This window comes from Danio rerio, chromosome 11, assembly GCF_052040795.2.
Source record: "Danio rerio strain M-AB ecotype USA chromosome 11, GRCz13ab, whole genome shotgun sequence".
Classification (NCBI taxonomy): Eukaryota; Metazoa; Chordata; class Actinopteri; order Cypriniformes; family Danionidae; genus Danio; species Danio rerio.
The window spans coordinates 13,955,359-13,973,122 of NC_141031.1; the positions used below are offsets into that span (position 1 = coordinate 13,955,359).

A 17,764-nucleotide genomic window follows, 5' to 3' on the forward strand; every position below is an offset into this window, starting at 1 on the left:
AACACGTCATTACACACGCAAAAACAGTAAAGTTACATATGACAAAAAGAGATAAAAACATGCAAGTAAGAATTTCCTAAAACTCAGGGTCATACCATGAAATGTGTGATAAATAATTAAAGCGTAATAACAACACTACTACAATCCAAACAATGGCATAATATCATACAATAAACACAACTGATTCGTGTTTTTTGTTTACCTAAGGCTACGTGACCGGGGTCTTATAAACGTGGAGGGTCGTCCATCTTCATCAGTCATGCTCTCCGAACTTCGGAAGTGTTTGAACAGGAAATGAAGCTCGTCCTGTGTGGGCTGGTATGGAAGCTGGTGGAGTCGTTCTTGAGATGAGGAAGATGACTGCAAAACAACATAAAATAAGAGCATTAATCCATATTCACAAGGATTAATAAACAACAGTCTAATTTGTTTTAGAAAACTACTATTAAAGTCTGCGTTAACTGGAAGTTGCTGAGACTTTCATTTTAGTATGTTAATGTGCTTCCAACTGCAATGGAATATTGAGTAGGAGACGAGGCTTTCTTTTTGCACACCATTCCCTCATAGCAAAGAGACATGGTCAAGAAAATTGTGGCTGAAGCCACCACTACAAAAAAAGAACACCACAACAAAAGTGGAAGCAAATTGTCATATTTTGATTGACGATTACAAAAAAAAACTAATTGTTCAGGCAACACAGTGGCGCAGTGGGTACTGCTGTTGCCTCACAGCACGAAGGTCACTGGTTCGAGCCTCTGCTGGGTCAGTTGGTGTTTCTGTGTGGAGTTTGCATATTCTCCCTGCGTTCGCGCGGGTTTCCTCCAGGTGCTCTGGTTTCCCCCACAAGTCCAAAGACATGCGGTACAGGTGAATTGGGTAGGCTTAATTGTTTGTAGTGTACACGATAAGAAAATGAATGATTGTTCACCTAAAGAGTAACCGTACGTTCACACCGAAAGCGGCGAGAGCGTCCAAGGTCGCTCTGGCCGCCCTGGCGACAACGCTCTCTGCCTTCAGCTCCTGCGGCGAGAGCATCAAAACTCGCTACATTGATCTCGTATTTAAAGGAGCCGTTGCAGCATATCAGTTACATTCCTGCATAAAACATGTTTCTAGCGTTAAAATGTTGCGCACTTCTTATCAAATTCATACAACAATGGAAGATCAAGTTGCTTGTGGTGTGGCTTTGCTCTATTTATCCAATATGTGTCCATATGTCTGAAATATCCTGAAGCAGCAGTACTGTTTTGTACTGTCACATCGCGTGAGATTCCCGCTTTAAGATAAATTTATATAACATTAATGAACATCAGTAAGTCGCCAGTAACTTATTTAATGCATGTTCCTGTAGGAAAAAATTAGAAATAATTGGAAATGCGGCGACCGCAATAATCAAACCCTTGGGAACAACTGTGGTCGGAACCAAAGTTCACAGGTCTGTGTTCTCTGAACTGCTATCAAGCGATGGACGTCTTCATTCTGATTGCCTGCCGCTGAACCGCGTCATAGCTCATTACCATAAAGTTGACTTCATTTCAACTCTCCTCGACGCTCACGCCGGCGAAGACGCGCCGCGCTGCTCCTCGCCGCCGGCTCTCATTGAAAATTAATGACTTCCGGCTACTTTGACGCTGTCGCCGCTTTCGGTGTGAACGTACGGTAAGAATGTGCGCTATCAAAATAAAAATTGTACGTTTCCATTTTACACAGACTTTAAAAAAATAAGTTTATGAATTAAAAAATATGAGAATATTTCACACAGCTGATTAATTCAGAAGAAATACTCCATCTTACAGTGTTTTTATTATTAAAGAGCTTTAAATTAAACAATTGAAAAATATTTGAAAAATCTTTCATAATTTATGCTTCGACTTGTCATTACTGTTTATTTTATTGTCATGGATCAGAACAGTTTTGTAAGAAGGAATTGTTGATTCATACTGAGGCACATACTGAGACTGTTGAGCTGGGAGGATTGGTCCCGTAACCTGAGGATGGAAGCGAAGCCAGAGACCATCGTCTCCCTTCCGCTCTAAAAAAGAAAACGCAGATCACTTTAGAAGTCAGTATGATGCCATGTCACTCAAACCTGTATGTGGCCACTTAGTCGAGTAGGGCATGTCTGTGGACTGCAAGACAGGGGCATAACAGGGGCAGCGTAACTTGCAGTAGAAACTTAACTTGAAGTTATGAAGACCCAGATGTCAAAACTATGTTGTCTACAAGATGGCGCTGTTAATAACATCTACACCTACCACAACCCTAAACCCAACCATCATATGTATTAACGTCTATACCTACACCAGACCTAAACTGAACAATCATAATTATTATCGTCTACACCTACCCCAACCTTAAACCCAACCATCATAATAATTAACGTCTACACCTACCACAACTTTTAACCCAACCATCTTAATAATTAATGTCTACATCTACCCAAACCATCAGTTATTAACATCTATGCCTAGCCCAACTCTAAAGCCAACCATCATAGTTATTAACGTTTACACCTACCACAACACTAAACCCAACCATCATAGTAAATAATGTCTACACCTACACCAAATCCAACCATCATAGTTATTAATGTCTACACTTACTAGGGATGCTTATTTCGGTTAGTTTTGCTAACCGACAACCGCCGCTCATTAATCGGTTATTAACGGTTAACTGGTCAGATTACTATTAATTTTATATTAAACAAATTGACGTGACTACTTTATGTCCAACAAATTAAATATTGCATTTTAAAATACTGATTTATTTTTATATGCTAGCATATTAATAACAGAACACAACAACAGAGCATTTTCACGCACCTGCAGTGTTTAACACAGAAGAACAGAATAAACTAAATAAAATAAATAGGACTGCCCTAAATTATTTACACTTAAATAATTAATTTATATTACAAAACGAAAATACTGACTGATTCTTTTTAATAACCGGCATAGGCTGTTTTTTCCAATCATATGTTTTTTTTTCTTCCGTCAAATAAAAATAGCTGACTTCCTCAAATTGCCCGCTCCACGGAAAATATGCATTTATTTAATGCCCCACTGTTATTATAATCACAAAACCTTTTACATTTTTAATAGAAATCATTATTTTAAAGAATATGTCCTGATATATGGTTTCCTTTCTCTCCCTCGCGGTTCAAGTGCGCGCTGCGTGATGAAAAGACAACAACAACACGCGCACATGTTGACTTTTTGTAAACAGTTTTGTTGTTTAAATATGATATTGCATTAATTTGCATACTTGCTTTATAAGCTGTAAAATAAAAGGTAAAGCCTATTTGTTGCGTTTATGACGCCGATCCAGGTCAACATCAGCGCTTTTTTTGGCATCAACACGTCTGTTTCAAACAGCAATATTCTTCTTCCATTTTGCTTCTTTGGCAAATGTGTCTGTAGCCACGGGTTATACGTTATCGTCCCGCAAAGTTAAGTATGTCTTGCAGTTAAACAAGTGGCCGACCACAGCTAACGTGCTTTTTTTCATTCCAAAAACGCGAGGCGCACCTCACTGCCTTTATGTTGACAAGGAAAAAAGAAGAGAAGAAGCGCGGTCCTCTTATGAAACGACTGAATCAGCTGGGTATCAATTGTGCAAAAGTGTTGCTGTCTATGTTGTTACAATTGTAATATTTAATAATATTGTGATATTCAGGATTTGTACATTCATACAGCTCTGGATAACTTAAAACAGTGATTAGACCTTCAGAGCGGCATTAATACGTCCTGAAGTAAAGCGAAATGGCTATAAACTCCAACAAGATAGAGTGATTACAGAGATATACAGAGTCATACTTTATCTTTAAATAAAGTATAACTATAGAAACTGTGTTCATCTTAACTGAAAGCTTCTGCGTGTTTGCTGGGCTCACGCATCGCGCACCTGTCAGTCAGTCAGCCAGCACGTAACGCCAAAGGATTAAACAGATAGCGCACAGCACTATACGGTTACAAAAACGTTTGCGCTGTTATAATCCACTTACCTTTTAATATGTTTTGGTGCGATTATAATCCGCTATTAAAAACAACAACAACAATAACTGAGTGTTTTGAATGGGTAGAGTAGCCGTGGCTAAACTAAACCCAACCATTATAGTAAATAATGTCTACACCTACCCCTACACTAAATCCAATCATGACAATTATTAACATCTGCACCTACCCCAACACTAAACCCTACCATCATTGTAAATATCTACTACAACCTTTATACTAAATCCAATCATGACAGTTACTAACGTCTACACCTACCAACACTAAACCAAACCATCATAGTAATAAAAGTCTACACTTATCCCTACACTAAATCCAATCATCACAGTTATTAGGGTCAATATCACCATAGAGTGCCTTTGACAGATGAAAATTTCTTAAAGACAGTGTTCAAGTTTTTTGTTAAACCACATATTTATTCTTTTAAGAAGACTTTAAACTTCAACAATTGCTGGTTGGTCCAGCTCCCGGACCTTTAATAAAACAATTATAAGCAAAAACATTTGGACCAACTTACAAAATATGTCCACCCTGTCAGGGACGAATGGATACAGAAAGCAAATATTTCTGACAGTGTTATCATTCTAAAAAAATACACCTTTGCAACATATTTCTGTCCCTTTTCTTATATATATATTTTTTATATTAGAAAGAACTTCAAAAACTTTGGAAATAACAAAAAACTATGTTCTGCTATCAGAGCTTTGCCCGAGTTACATACCATTTAAAGTAAAAAATAATATAGGAAACATATCTGACCAGAATTTATCCAAAACCAAATTATCCTTAAATGTTCCTAAAAGAACAAATGCTAAAGATTGTCATTTGTATAAAGACATTTTATTTTTTTCAGTTAAAGTGCATATGACAGGGTGGACAATGACATATGACGGGGTGGACGGTAACATGACAGGGAGGACAACTGAAGGAAGAGAGACTGAAGTGCCAATAATAACACACTTAAACAGAGTCATAAAAGAACAGATGTATACTGTGCACTTTTGTCTTAACAAATTCCATATCCCTGGCTTTGATTCCATATCCCTGGCTTCAAGAACATGCTCTGGGATGACGAACAGCTCAAACAATGTTTTAACGTTACTACATTTCAGTTTAACCATTAAAATCACAAAATACTAATATGTGTGATGGTTTTAAGTTTTATCTCCAGCTGTTGAATCTTCTTTTTTAGTTTTCTTGTTAATCTTCTCCGAATGTTTTGTCCTTGATGCTTTTGTCTGTGAAAACAAAAAACTTTATTACACTCCCCCTAAAAGTTTTACTTCAAAACCAGTTAAGATAGTTAATATAAATCTCTAAAATGCACACTCAGTCTCTCTCCATATACGCACACATACACAGACACACAGGGAAAATTTTGAGTGTCCTTATGTGTGTGTGTGTGTGTGTGTGTGTGTGTGTGTGTGTGTGTGAGAGAGAGAGAGTTTGTGAGCCTGCATGTGCACACGCTTCTGTGTTTGCGTGCGTATTAGAGAGAGACTCAGTCAAGACATACTCTACATACAAGTAATATCTCAAAATACTTTTAACCAGCTTAAGTATATCCCTAAATGTCTACTATAGATTCCAACCTGGATGGCCCTGGTTCATGCTGAGCTTCAGGAGAGATGGGTGGTGTATCTGACACAAGCAAAGCATTGTCTTTTAGCCTTCCTCCATCTCTTTCTCTTTTCTCTCCTCTCATGCTCACTTATTTCACTGACACTCATCTTCTTTCGAGTCTGCCTGTCTCTTTGCCACCTGGCTCTCTCTCCCTCAAGATACTGCTTTCTTCTGTCTGGATCTGCATCTCGACGCTCTCTGTAACGCCTTGCTATCTCAGCTCCATTAAGTCCCATACTTCTCAAAAAAAATTTTAATTTTATTAGCACACAATAAATACAGTAAAATATGTTTTCACAATTAGTTATATTGTTTCTAAATTGTCATTAAATGTGATACGTAGTCTAATGTTACCCATCTCAGCGGTTGATGTCCACCCTGTCATAACAGCCTTGATGACAGGGTGGACAATGACAGGGTGGACAATTTTAGCTAATCTGCTTTTATTAAGCACATGGTGGGACACTAGCAATCATAACAAGCTAACTTGAAGGTGACTTTTAAGTATTTTGACAAATATACCTAAACATTTGGCGAAAAAAATATTTACTTTTCAGATGTTCACGCCAACAGGGTGGACATGTTATGCGTGACCACATCAAACCATGAACACATAATGATGATAAAAATGAAAAATAAGACGAAGTACTTACTCTTCTTGATGCTGTTGGTTTGATCTCATTTCAAATATGTCAACCTTCTGGTGATGATGTCACTGATTGCATCATATTAGTAATTAAAGGGCCAAGTGACCCATAATGACAGGGTGGACATTAAATTCAGGGACGTATATGAAATTGAAGATATTTTTGTAAAAATACAAATAAAATGGCAAAAAAACTTTTTTATTTGCTATAAACTTATGGCAACAATAAAGGAAAAGTGAAATTTGTTTGATTATGTGTTTTTTTATTATTATTAGGCTTGGTTGATGTCTGCTGTCCAGCATAAGGGACACAAGAGAAGGGCAGTGATGCATTAGAAGAAAGTGGAATAAAATAAAGAAAACCAATTTAAATGCAGATACTATTGTACAAAAGTGTATTAAAGTACTTATGCATTACTTGTATCCAACCAGAATAGTATTATTACACAAAATGGCCGAAATAACTCCATGATTGTAATGGGGACAACAAAGGGCACTTTATAGTGATATTGACCCATTAACGTCTGCACCTACCCAACACTAAACCATTATAGTTATTAACGTCTACACCTACCCCAACCCTTATCCCAACCTTCATAATTATTAACGTCTACACCTACCCCAACCCTAATTCAAAACATCATAGTTATTAACTTCTACACCTACCCCAACCATCATAATTATAAATGTCTACATTAACGTCTACACCTAACACAACCCTTAACCCAACCATCATAATTATTAACGTCTACGCCTACTTTAAGCACGTACAACCACAAGTTAACAAGGCTTTAATACTTGACGCATTCACTATTATTTGCAACCACAGAGGGTGACGCCAATTAAGCGAACTGTCATGACAATATAGATAAAGTCAGCAAGTTGCTAAATTAATGAATGTAATAATATATTAAATAAACAGGTTACGGATGAATTTGGACAAAACGTATGAAAACATTTGCTGAAAAAGTACTTCTGCCATCTTTCTAACAACATCTCGTTGTGACATCCCGCACGTTTAAATGGGATCTCGATAACTGCAAGTTACACCTCTACTACAAGGCACACCCCTTCATGCTACGCCCCTGTCTTGCAGTCCACAAAACTTTGCTAATGGGAAATAGCATTTTTATATATATTATATAGTCTGTTGGGTAGCCTTTAAAGTTTTTCAGACATACACATTCACTTAAAAAAAAAAAAAAAAAAAAGTTTATATTAACAGGATGACAAAAGTAAAAAATTGACACATGGGATAGCAATTAAAGTCATTTCTATATTTATATAAAACATTTCAATATGTCCTTTAAATATTTGATAGAAATTTAACATTTAACAAATTTACAAATACATCCTTAATTGAAAATAACATATGGAAAGACACGGTGACCAAAAAAAAATCAGGTATCATACATAATACACTTAATCACAAAAAATACGTAAGGTGGGTGAGGTTTGGTCAGGTCATAGCGTGAAAAAGAGATTGGCTACCTGTCAGCTCGAGCCAGGTGGCTGAGAGGAAATAAAGAGGGATGAGGAGAGAGAAAATAGGCGACACACTTAGTGAGTTCTATATAGAAAGATCTACAAGAGAATATATGAGTCCACTTTATCTAATATGAGCCTACTTAAGAGTTGACATTGTGGTAAATGCTGATGAATATCAAGAATGCTGATCTGACATCTATTTAATGAGCAAAGAAAAATAAGAGCATTTGTCTACCTGCGGGCGAAAGGGAAGTTGAGAGAGCAAATAGCAGTGGACACATTTCGTGGGCTGTCCAGAGGGCTGCTGGCAGCTGGAAGGGGAACAAGAGGAAATTTCAACAGAGCACATATTGTTACATAAGCCACAGGGTTTAGAAGACGTCAGATGACCTGAGACTTTTCACAAATCACACAGTTTAGGATACTTATCTCCTTTTGGAACAATAATATGTGTCTGAATCACTGTCTATAATGTTTAAAGGTGACGTAGCATCGTTGTTTTTTTTATGTTTTAAGACATTTACTGTCAGCTTAAAATGCAGAGACAATTATGAGTAACTCAATCTTAGGATGACTTCTCAAAAAATTATTTAACCCTGTGGTGCAAAACTTCTATAACAAACATGACATGCCAAAATTGGCTCCACAAATACGTGTTTTAGAAGTTAGAAGAAAGAAAGAAAGATGCTGATTAACTATACTTAATGAATTTAATGAAGTTAAATATGTAGTTCACTCCGATTCGTGGATTGTAAATGATTGCAGACAAAGAAAATAGAAATGTGAATAAATAAAAAATAAATCAATAAATAAAACTATGGGGTAATTGTACTTAAATTAAAGGTAGATTTGTAATTAACTCTGATTTGTGTGAATTGTTTAGCAGATCTGCAAGCAAATCTCTCAGTTCATTTGTTAGATGTGCAATATTTAAGAAAAATGCAATATCTGATAGCATGATTGCTAAAACAATATTCAGTGTCATATTTTTGAAAATGATGAAACTGACAGATATTTATTTCAGGCAAAAAAAGGCATTGCAACATTTTAAAGAGAACAGTCATGTTTTACTGTTGCATAAAACAAATCAGACAATTTAACGATGCAAAAAAACAAAAAAGTTGCATCAACTTGAAAACATCAAGACCAATCAGGTAAACAAAAACACTTGAGGCAGTCCACTTTCATTCATATTGAAATTATTGCATATATATATATATATATATATATATATATATATATATATATATATATATTAGAAAGGCACGTTAACATGTAACTACACAGCCTGTAGTGCTAAAAAGTCATTCATAGGGTGAGCTAAAAGCAGGCACACATCACTCATTTATTGCAAACGATTGCGATATGTATATGCGATATTTCAACAATCGCTTTTAAGGCAGCATGATATTGAAAAATAATATGACATTGCGATATAGATTTCTTTTTCTGCAAAATTTATTGCAATATAATTTTGCCAGATAGCTTAAATAGCTCTATTTGGAAAGAATTCATTCATTTAGAACTATCTAGGATTATTCTCATGGTGTGAATAATGCATGAAATATAATAAACATAGCTAAAATCATAGAAAATTACAATATAGCAGAAATAAAAGTGAGACATGCAAGCTTCATGGTTGGATTCTAACTATTCAGGTACAAAAAATGTAATAATCAAATGTAAAATAACACTGTACCATCCTCATTGTATGAATAACCACATAAAATAAATCTTTTTTGAAGTTCCAAATAGTACAATTTCTTGTGTCTGAATTTCACAGAATTTTCAACTTTAAATCACAGGCAGGGAATAAACTTAAACTAGAATAGTTAAATTTTGCCATGACCACAAATTTAATACAGTACTAACCTAACAATGATTTCAGCACAGCAGATCCTGCGATGCAGATATTGCAGATGCTCGCATTACAATACCAATGCTAAAACTAGGGCTGGGCAATAAAACTGATATCTGTATTTATTGACCGAACACTATTGTCAATAATGATAATATAAAAAGATTGGTATGTATTTTTGGTATGAAGCGCTATAGATTTATTAAATTGTGGCTGCTCAGAGTGTGTAGACAACGCAGGCGCATTTTCAAGGTACACCTAACTGAAAAAAAATCAGAACTTTTCTGAATGCCCAGAGCACTTGAACAAACCAATCTGCTTCACATTTGTGTGGAAAATATACATTTCAGTAATAACGACAGACTAATTACCTCAGACAAACACAAAGCACGCACTCACGCTTGTCACTTAAGGTATGAATAACAAAACACGCAAAAATTAGTACTGTATAGCAGCAGTGAGGATAATGTAAATTAAAAAGGATGTAAGAGTGACTTTTTGGTTTCTTTTCTTGTGCATCCTAGCCACTAGCTCCCCATCTGAAAGATTTTTTTAGCATAGGGGGTAATGTAGTCATTCAACCTCACAATTTGTTATGTATGTTGCGGTTTGTATTTGAATAATGTTGGCTGGTGCCTTTACTTGAAAGCTCAGATCTGATTATCATAACTTGTTTTGTTTACAGTTTGAGGTTTACTGCATCATTATTATTGACACCCTATAGATGTTGATCTACCTTAAACCACCGCACACACTTTGTAACATTTTATCACGTTTAAGAGTCTCTTCAACAATTATGTTTATTTTATTATAAAGAGATGAGATACTTTCTTTAAATATTTTTGTAAATCTATTTGCCATAGTAAAGTTGGTAAATAAAATTAAGGTGGTTAAATAAAAAAAATCCTACTATCCTAAAATGTATTGTTAAAATATTTATATTTATCGAAAGCAAATGATATGAAACATGATATCGTGATCATTTTTTTTGTAATATCGCCCAAACTATATATTGCACAGCCCTAATTCCTATATATTGCACAGTTCATTTAGTTTTCTTCAATTTCTTGAGATTAAATCACTAAGTGGTTGAATCATTGTGAATGAAGACTATGTAAAACGTTTTAAACTTTGGTCTTTTCCTAACACAAAGCTAACATGCAGCTTCAGAAGATGAAGCAAGAAATGCTTAAAGTTGAAAAAAGTTAAAAACCAACAAAGAACATAAATGCACAATGTTATGGACGAACTATCCCTTTAACTAAAAGTAAACCCTTGAGCTGGTGTGGTGAGATTCATGAGGGTGACGGAGTGGACAGGCTTGTGTTACTCCAGCTACATCAACCTCTCAATGGTGACAAGCAAGCTCAATGTCAGCTGTCCTGGCGCGGGTTTCATGTGACGAAGAGTATTACCTGTGTGGGCGGACAGAGGCGAAAGAGGGCGGGTGGGCGATGGTGTTCCAACACCAAGGCTCTTTCTATTACTGCTGCGACAGCTGCAACACACAAACAAGAGGGGGAGAGGGATTAATAAAAAGCTTTCTTCATAATCCAGCACCGGCTTTGATTGTATAAAGCAAACTTAACAAAAAGAAAAACCCCAAAGGATTTAATGATCAGTAGTGTTATAATACCATCGCTTATTTGATTTAATAATAAACCCGCAAGTAATTCTGCAACATCTGCAGGCATCAAATAGGGTGTCCTTCAGCATGACTGCATTCTGCATTAGCTAAGAGAGACTGGAGATGTGCATGTGATGTGACACTTGCTCACCCAACACCTCTGTAAAGTCATGCACTCTCTGGCATTGCATCTTCAATTCTGCAGCTACTGATGCATATCAGAGCATACAGAGTTACCTGCAACGATAGCACGAAATAAAGCAGTTTTCATAGACCCTGGTCTATTATAGTGCGTCATATTTGATTAGGCACGCTACTATGATACCTAGGCAAGCAGTACACCATGTTTTCAGACATAGCACTCCATGGTGCGATTACATAAGTCGACCAAAAGTTGCGCATGTACAAAACTTCCTAACATGTGTGTCTAATGTTGCAGGTTACCTTTTGGATCGCTTGAGCATCACGCCTGTAACAAAATGAGCTTTGCTGCTGCCAGGCAACGCGCTCCAGGAACTTGGATCAGACATAATCGCATACGATTAGAGTGTCAACTGTCCAAGCGACACCGAGGAACAGAACCAGAACGAAGAGTCGAACCTCTTCCGATTCATGAGTCCGCCTCTTGACTGGATAAACTCGTCCGGGAAACCGCGTCTTGCTCGCGACGGCTCATATCTGCTCTTTGTGTGCCACGCTGCTGTTTGCCTGGACTCGTCGTGCAACTTGCTAAAAGTTCAAACGTTCACATTCTGTTCACAGCTTCTTTTGATATCGTCTCGAGGTGGCAGAAAGTCATTTATTTACTTTCCGAAATGCGACTCCCAGCGGGTAGCAGGTGTGAGCCCATGTTTAAGAGTAAAGATGCTGTGTGTGTTGTGCTTGTTTCTCTAGTGTTGATTGATTGCCGGTTGATAAGCTTAGAATGTACCATCTCGCTGAAAAGAGGGGAGACGAGTCTAGCTTAGCCGAATGTGAGATTTACTTTAAAGACGTCTGTTTTACGGATTTCTGCTATTCGTCGTAAAAATAATAATAGTAAAAATGTTTTTTTAAATAAACTTTTTTTACTATATAAATTAAGACCGAAGGCATAACCAGTCTTAAAAGTGGCATAACCCAACGTAAATGTCTCCCTGGTGACGTCACATTTCACGTGTGTTTATCAAAAAAGGACAAAACTTAGTTATTATTTTACATTAAAATATATTATTTTTTTATTATGAAAACAAATCCAACAAATGTCTTGAATATATTGGTAATCTCTTTATTTTATTGGCAAAGTTTTACATACACAAACAGAAATTTGCTAAATCATCTCCCACATTAACAGTTTTTTTGTATCGAGTTTGACTTTTTTATTTCTACTGTGAAATTGTTGAAAAGCATGAATTATTATGACACTTTTTTATTCCCCAGTCAATTCTTAAATTCATTGGATGTAGAAATGCTGAACACTATTCATTGTGTAATTTAATTTATTTTTATTTATTTATCTTTGTTTTTTTGTTATTTATTTATTTATTTATTTATTTTTTGCTTTTTACCATTGTTGTATTAGTTTTTTGTGTGGTTCATATTTTGTATAGTGTTGTATGTTTGTTACTGAAGGTTATGCAATAAAAAAATGTAGCCATATCAGTCACCCAAACCCATACCCATAAAGAGGTGAAGTTGGTTTTATATTTACACATTCTAAATTTCTCCTTAATAATATAATTTCAGAAAAGTATTTTTTGCTAATTCTAAACAGTAAAATCATATTAGCAGCCAATGAAAGTACAACATTTCACTATCAAAATAATAGTGCGTTTTCAAGTCAAACTTGAAATCCCATACTCGCATGTGATTTCACCGGAACCGGAGCACCTGGAGGAAACCCACGCAAACACAAGAAGGACATGCAAACTCCACACAGAAACGCCAACTGATCTAGCTAAGGCTCGAACCAGCAACCGTCTTGCTGTGAGGCGAACATGCTACCCACTGCGCCACCATGCAGCCCAATAATATATTGTAATAATATTGTAATATTGTAAAATAATATACTATAAAATTGACCTTAAATTTTAAAAGTAAAAGTTAAAATTCTTAAAAGTTTTTTCTTTTATTTTCGTTCCAGGCAAAAAAAAAGACTTTCTCCAGGAAAACAAAATGACAGGAAATACTGTGAAAATGTCCTTGCTCTGTTAAACATAATTTGTAAAATATTTACAAAAGAACAAAAATTTGACAGGAGCGCTAATAATTTTGATGTCAGCTGTGTGTGTATGCATGTATGAGATTACTTTTCACATTTTGTTAATTTTTTTTATTATTAAAATCTTCCAAATTTTGAAAAAAGTATTGTTATTAACTAAATTACAATTAATAAGAATTGCAAATGTTTTCATGTGTTGTGACTTGTGAGTGAAAAGTCAGATGACTACTATTCTTAACTATTCAAAAATGACTAAATATTGGTACTGTATATTCATTCATTTTTCTTCAGCTTAGTCCTTTTATTCACCAGGGATCGCCACAGCAGAATGAACCGCCAATTTATTAAGCATTTTTTTTACACAGCGGATGTCTTGCCAGCTGCAACCCAGTACTGGGAAACATTCATACTCACTTATTCACACGCATACACTATGGACAATTTAGTTAATCAAATTCACCTATAGCACATGTCATTGGACTGTGAGGGAAACCGGAGCAGCCAGAGGAAACTCATGCAAACCCGGTGAGAACATGCAAACTCCATATAAAAACTTGCCAACTGACCCAGCCGGGACTCCAACCAGCAACCTTCTTGCTGCAAGGCAACAGTGCTAATCACAGAGCCACCCATACATAAAATAAATCAAGTTAATAAATTAAATAAAATATACTTAAAAATAAAATATTCAAAGACTTATGCTTACAATTATTATATTTATTTTAATTATATGTAATGATATAGCTAAAACATTTTTAAAAATAATAAATTATTTTAAAAAACTACAGAATAAACATTCAAGAATAATTTAATAAAATGTGTGTATTTATTTTTCTAATTAAAAATACAACAGTGGATGATGGTGAATTTTATAATAAAAAAGATGCCCAGACTCATGCAAGGAAGTTTAAGCTTCAAGCTTGTCCTATGAATATATATCTTTTAAAAAAAACTCTGTAATACCCTGCATGTACTGTATTGTACTGCAGGGCCAAAAAATCTTCAAAATGCGACAAACAATATTAAAATCAGCTACATATGTTTGCGGGCAAAACTCAGCCTAATGGCTATGCTATCCAGATATGAATCATACACATAAGACATGAGTAACATACAGATATGAGTACTGGTTCCATTTAATGAAAAAAAAAAAAACATGCTGACTAACAGAAGACTCTCTAGCAGACCAGGAGCAGCAGGTTTATGTAATGTTTTGGCATGTGGATGGACTGTCTTACCTCCAGGGATGAAGGGATTGTAAAGGACTGCAGGGGCTGCCAGGACTGCATGGACTCAGGATGATGGGACTCTGGCTGGGTGACAAACTGAAAAGCAAGACACGTTTACATGCATTAGCGCTTTGACTAAGTGCATGTGGATTGTTTTTTTTTTTTTGGATTGTTTTCATCATGCTTTAGGCAGCACTTGCAATTCAAAGTGCTTTAGGGATTAATTAAATGGCATAGTGCTGCTTTGACACGTGAAATATAAAGAGGGGAAAAAAGTGCACAAATGGATGAATGAGATACGAACAGGGACTTTGCATGTTAAAGCTGCTGTAAGTGATTCTTTCGGGATTATGCATAAACTGTATACAGTACTACCACCCAAAGAATATACAGAGGGTTTGATCAATTAATTAAATTAAAATACAGTAAAAAAAACAAAAAAAAACAATGCTGAGATATATGATTAACATGAAAAATAATCATTATTTTAATAAAAATGTAATTCAATTCTATTGTAATTAAAAAAAAAATTTTTTATTTATATGTGTTTATATTTTAATTTTAATATAAAATTTCATTGTATACACAATTGATATATGTATATATAGTCACACAAACACACACACACATATATATATATGTACATACTTACTGTATATACATATATATACAGTATATACAGTATACTGTGTGTGTGTGTGTGTGTGTGTGTGTGTGTGTGTGTGTGTGTGTGTGTGTGTGTGTGACTATATATACACTCACTGGCCATTTTATTAGGTAAACCTGTCCATCTGCTGGTTAACACAATTTTCTAATCAGATAATCACATGGCAGAAACTTAATGTATTTAGGCATGTAGACATGGTCAAGACGATCTGCTGCAGAGCAAAGCGAGCATCAGAATGGGGAAGAAAAATGATTTAAGTGACTTTGAATGTGGCAAGGTTGTTGGTGCAAGACGGGCTGCTCTGAGTAATTCAGAAACTGCTGATCTACTGAGATACGCAAAACCATCTCTAGGGTTTACAGAGAAGGGTCCCAAAAACAGAAAATATCTAGTGAGTGGCAGTTCTGTGGACACAAATTCCTTGATGCTTGAGGTCAGAGGAGTCAAAGGCAACAGTAATGCCTAGTTCAGACTGCGTGATTTTAGCCCCGATTTTGGCTCGCCGACAGGTTTTGAGAAATCGCAGACAAATGCCTGAAATCACAGGCAAATCGTTGCTCGTGCACGTGAGTGACAATCACACAGTATGAACTATCAAAGACGTGATCTGAGAGAATCGCAGATGAGTCGCCGATGCCTGCGAGATATTTGGCGTGCCAAATATCTGAAGCTGTCGGCGATTTAAATCATGCTGTGTGAATTGAGTTTTGACTGAAAATAACATCAGCGATCGCCTACAGCCAGTGAGAGAGCAGCATTTACTTGTGTGTGTGTGTGTGTGTGTGTGTGTATACTTGCTGCAGGCCAGCGGGAGGCTGGGGAAGAAGTTAAAAGCGCTCTTTTTCGGTTTATTTGGACCCACGAAATGGAGGAAAAACTAGTGGAGGTTTGACAGGACTCAGGAGTAACCGTGTCTGTTTGACATTTCATACAGAAAGAAATTAGTTTATTATCAACGTTGAGAAGAAATGGCTAATTCCCTTTAACCTCAGATGAGCAAATATGCACATTTTCTACCCCATTAAAGGCTTCTTTCTCATTATGTAGTTAATAACAAAAGACATACTACGTGTTTTTGGCTGTGAGACAGAGTTCGGACAAACTTGTCGGCGAAGGTCATGCAATATGAAAGTTCTTGTCACCGATCCATCTTGCAGTGTAAACAAAGCAGAGACGAAACGCTAGCCAAGATAGTCATGCAGTGTGAAAACATCTGTGACACGATTACTTTGAAAATCATGCAGTCTGAACTTGGCATAACTCAAACAACCACTTGTTACAACCGAGGTATGTAGAAGAGCATCTCTGAACGCACAACACGTCCAACCTTAAGGCAGATGGGCTACAGCTGCAGAAGACCACACTGGGTGCCACTTCTGTCAGCTAAGAACAGGAAACTGAAGCACAGGCTCACCAAAATTGGACAATAGAACATTGTAAAACCATTGCCTGGTCTGATGAGTCTCGATTTCTGCTGCAACATTTAGATGTTAGGGTCAGAATTTGGCATCAACAACATGAAACCATGGATCCATCCAGCCTTGTATCAATGGTTCAGGCTGCTGGTGGTGTAATGGTGGAGTATTGTTGCCGTGTATTTTCCTTTGTGACCACAGGGTACCCATCTTCTGATGGCTACTTCCAGCAGAATAACGCGCCCTGTCATAAAGTGTGAATCATCTCAGACTGATGTCTTGAACATGACAATGAGATCACTGTACACAATTGGCCTCCACAGTCACCAGATCTCAAGGGTCAAAGGTACATTCGCATCATGGATGTGCAGCTGACAAATTTGCAGCAACTACATGATGCTATTATGTCAATATGGACCAAAATCTTTGAGGAATATTTGCAGTACCTTCTTGAATCCATGCCATGAAGGATTAAGTCAGTTCTGAAGGCAAAATGGGGCCCAACCTGGTACTAATAAGGTGTACCTAATAAGGTGGCCGGTGATATAACATGTTCATTGGGTGCTCAAGAAACTTTTTTTATAATGATTATCATTAATACTGAAAATAGCTGAAATACAAAGGCAAAAATGCAATTTCTTTTTTGTGTTTGGTCGGAAATTATTATTATTATTATTTATTTATTTATTTTTTTTTTTTTTGAATATTCAGGCCTCCTTTATCACATGAGATAATTTTTTTGTTTTTCTTTAGCAGCCAGATTTCTAGTGTCCAAACTTCAATTAATTTGGCTGGAGAACAAATGTTTAATGTCACTTTTCTCATTCAAGTGCCGCTAGTCTTTTCCCTTTGTACGGCAGAGCTGTTCTCCTTTCATAGTTTATTTCAAAAGTACAGCATTTATGTATATGCAAGTTATGTATAATTTATGTTAAGAGGCTAAAAATAGGAGTGTGGCCCACACCATTTTTTTAACCAACCAGCATCCTTGGAGGTTC

General features: G+C 36.2%; 1 protein-coding gene across 14 annotated transcripts in view; it reads right to left on the reverse strand.

Moving 5' to 3' along the window:
* mast3b (microtubule associated serine/threonine kinase 3b) overlaps nucleotides 1-17,764 on the reverse strand; it is a 75,004-nt gene that overhangs the window by 51,241 nt on the left and 5,999 nt on the right. For 3 of the 14 annotated variants that reach the window (XR_015502438.1, XM_087273473.1, XM_087273472.1), the window contains exons 1-6: nucleotides 11,700-12,161; nucleotides 11,044-11,126; nucleotides 8,006-8,081; nucleotides 7,774-7,794; nucleotides 1,954-2,032; nucleotides 203-360 (exon numbers count right to left, since the gene is read on the reverse strand). Coding sequence is in view for 10 of the 14 variants with exons in the window: in XM_087273473.1 (XP_087129599.1) it covers nucleotides 203-360; nucleotides 1,954-2,032; nucleotides 7,774-7,794; nucleotides 8,006-8,081; nucleotides 11,044-11,126; nucleotides 11,700-11,785 (503 nt within the window). In the remaining 4 variants the exon portion in view is untranslated. Of the gene's footprint in view, nucleotides 1-202; nucleotides 361-1,953; nucleotides 2,033-7,773; nucleotides 7,795-8,005; nucleotides 8,082-11,043; nucleotides 11,127-11,406; nucleotides 12,162-14,693; nucleotides 14,781-17,764 lie in introns of those variants that run through there. The other 11 variants (XR_015502435.1, XM_087273471.1, XM_087273470.1 and 8 more) reach the window with 5 other exon arrangements.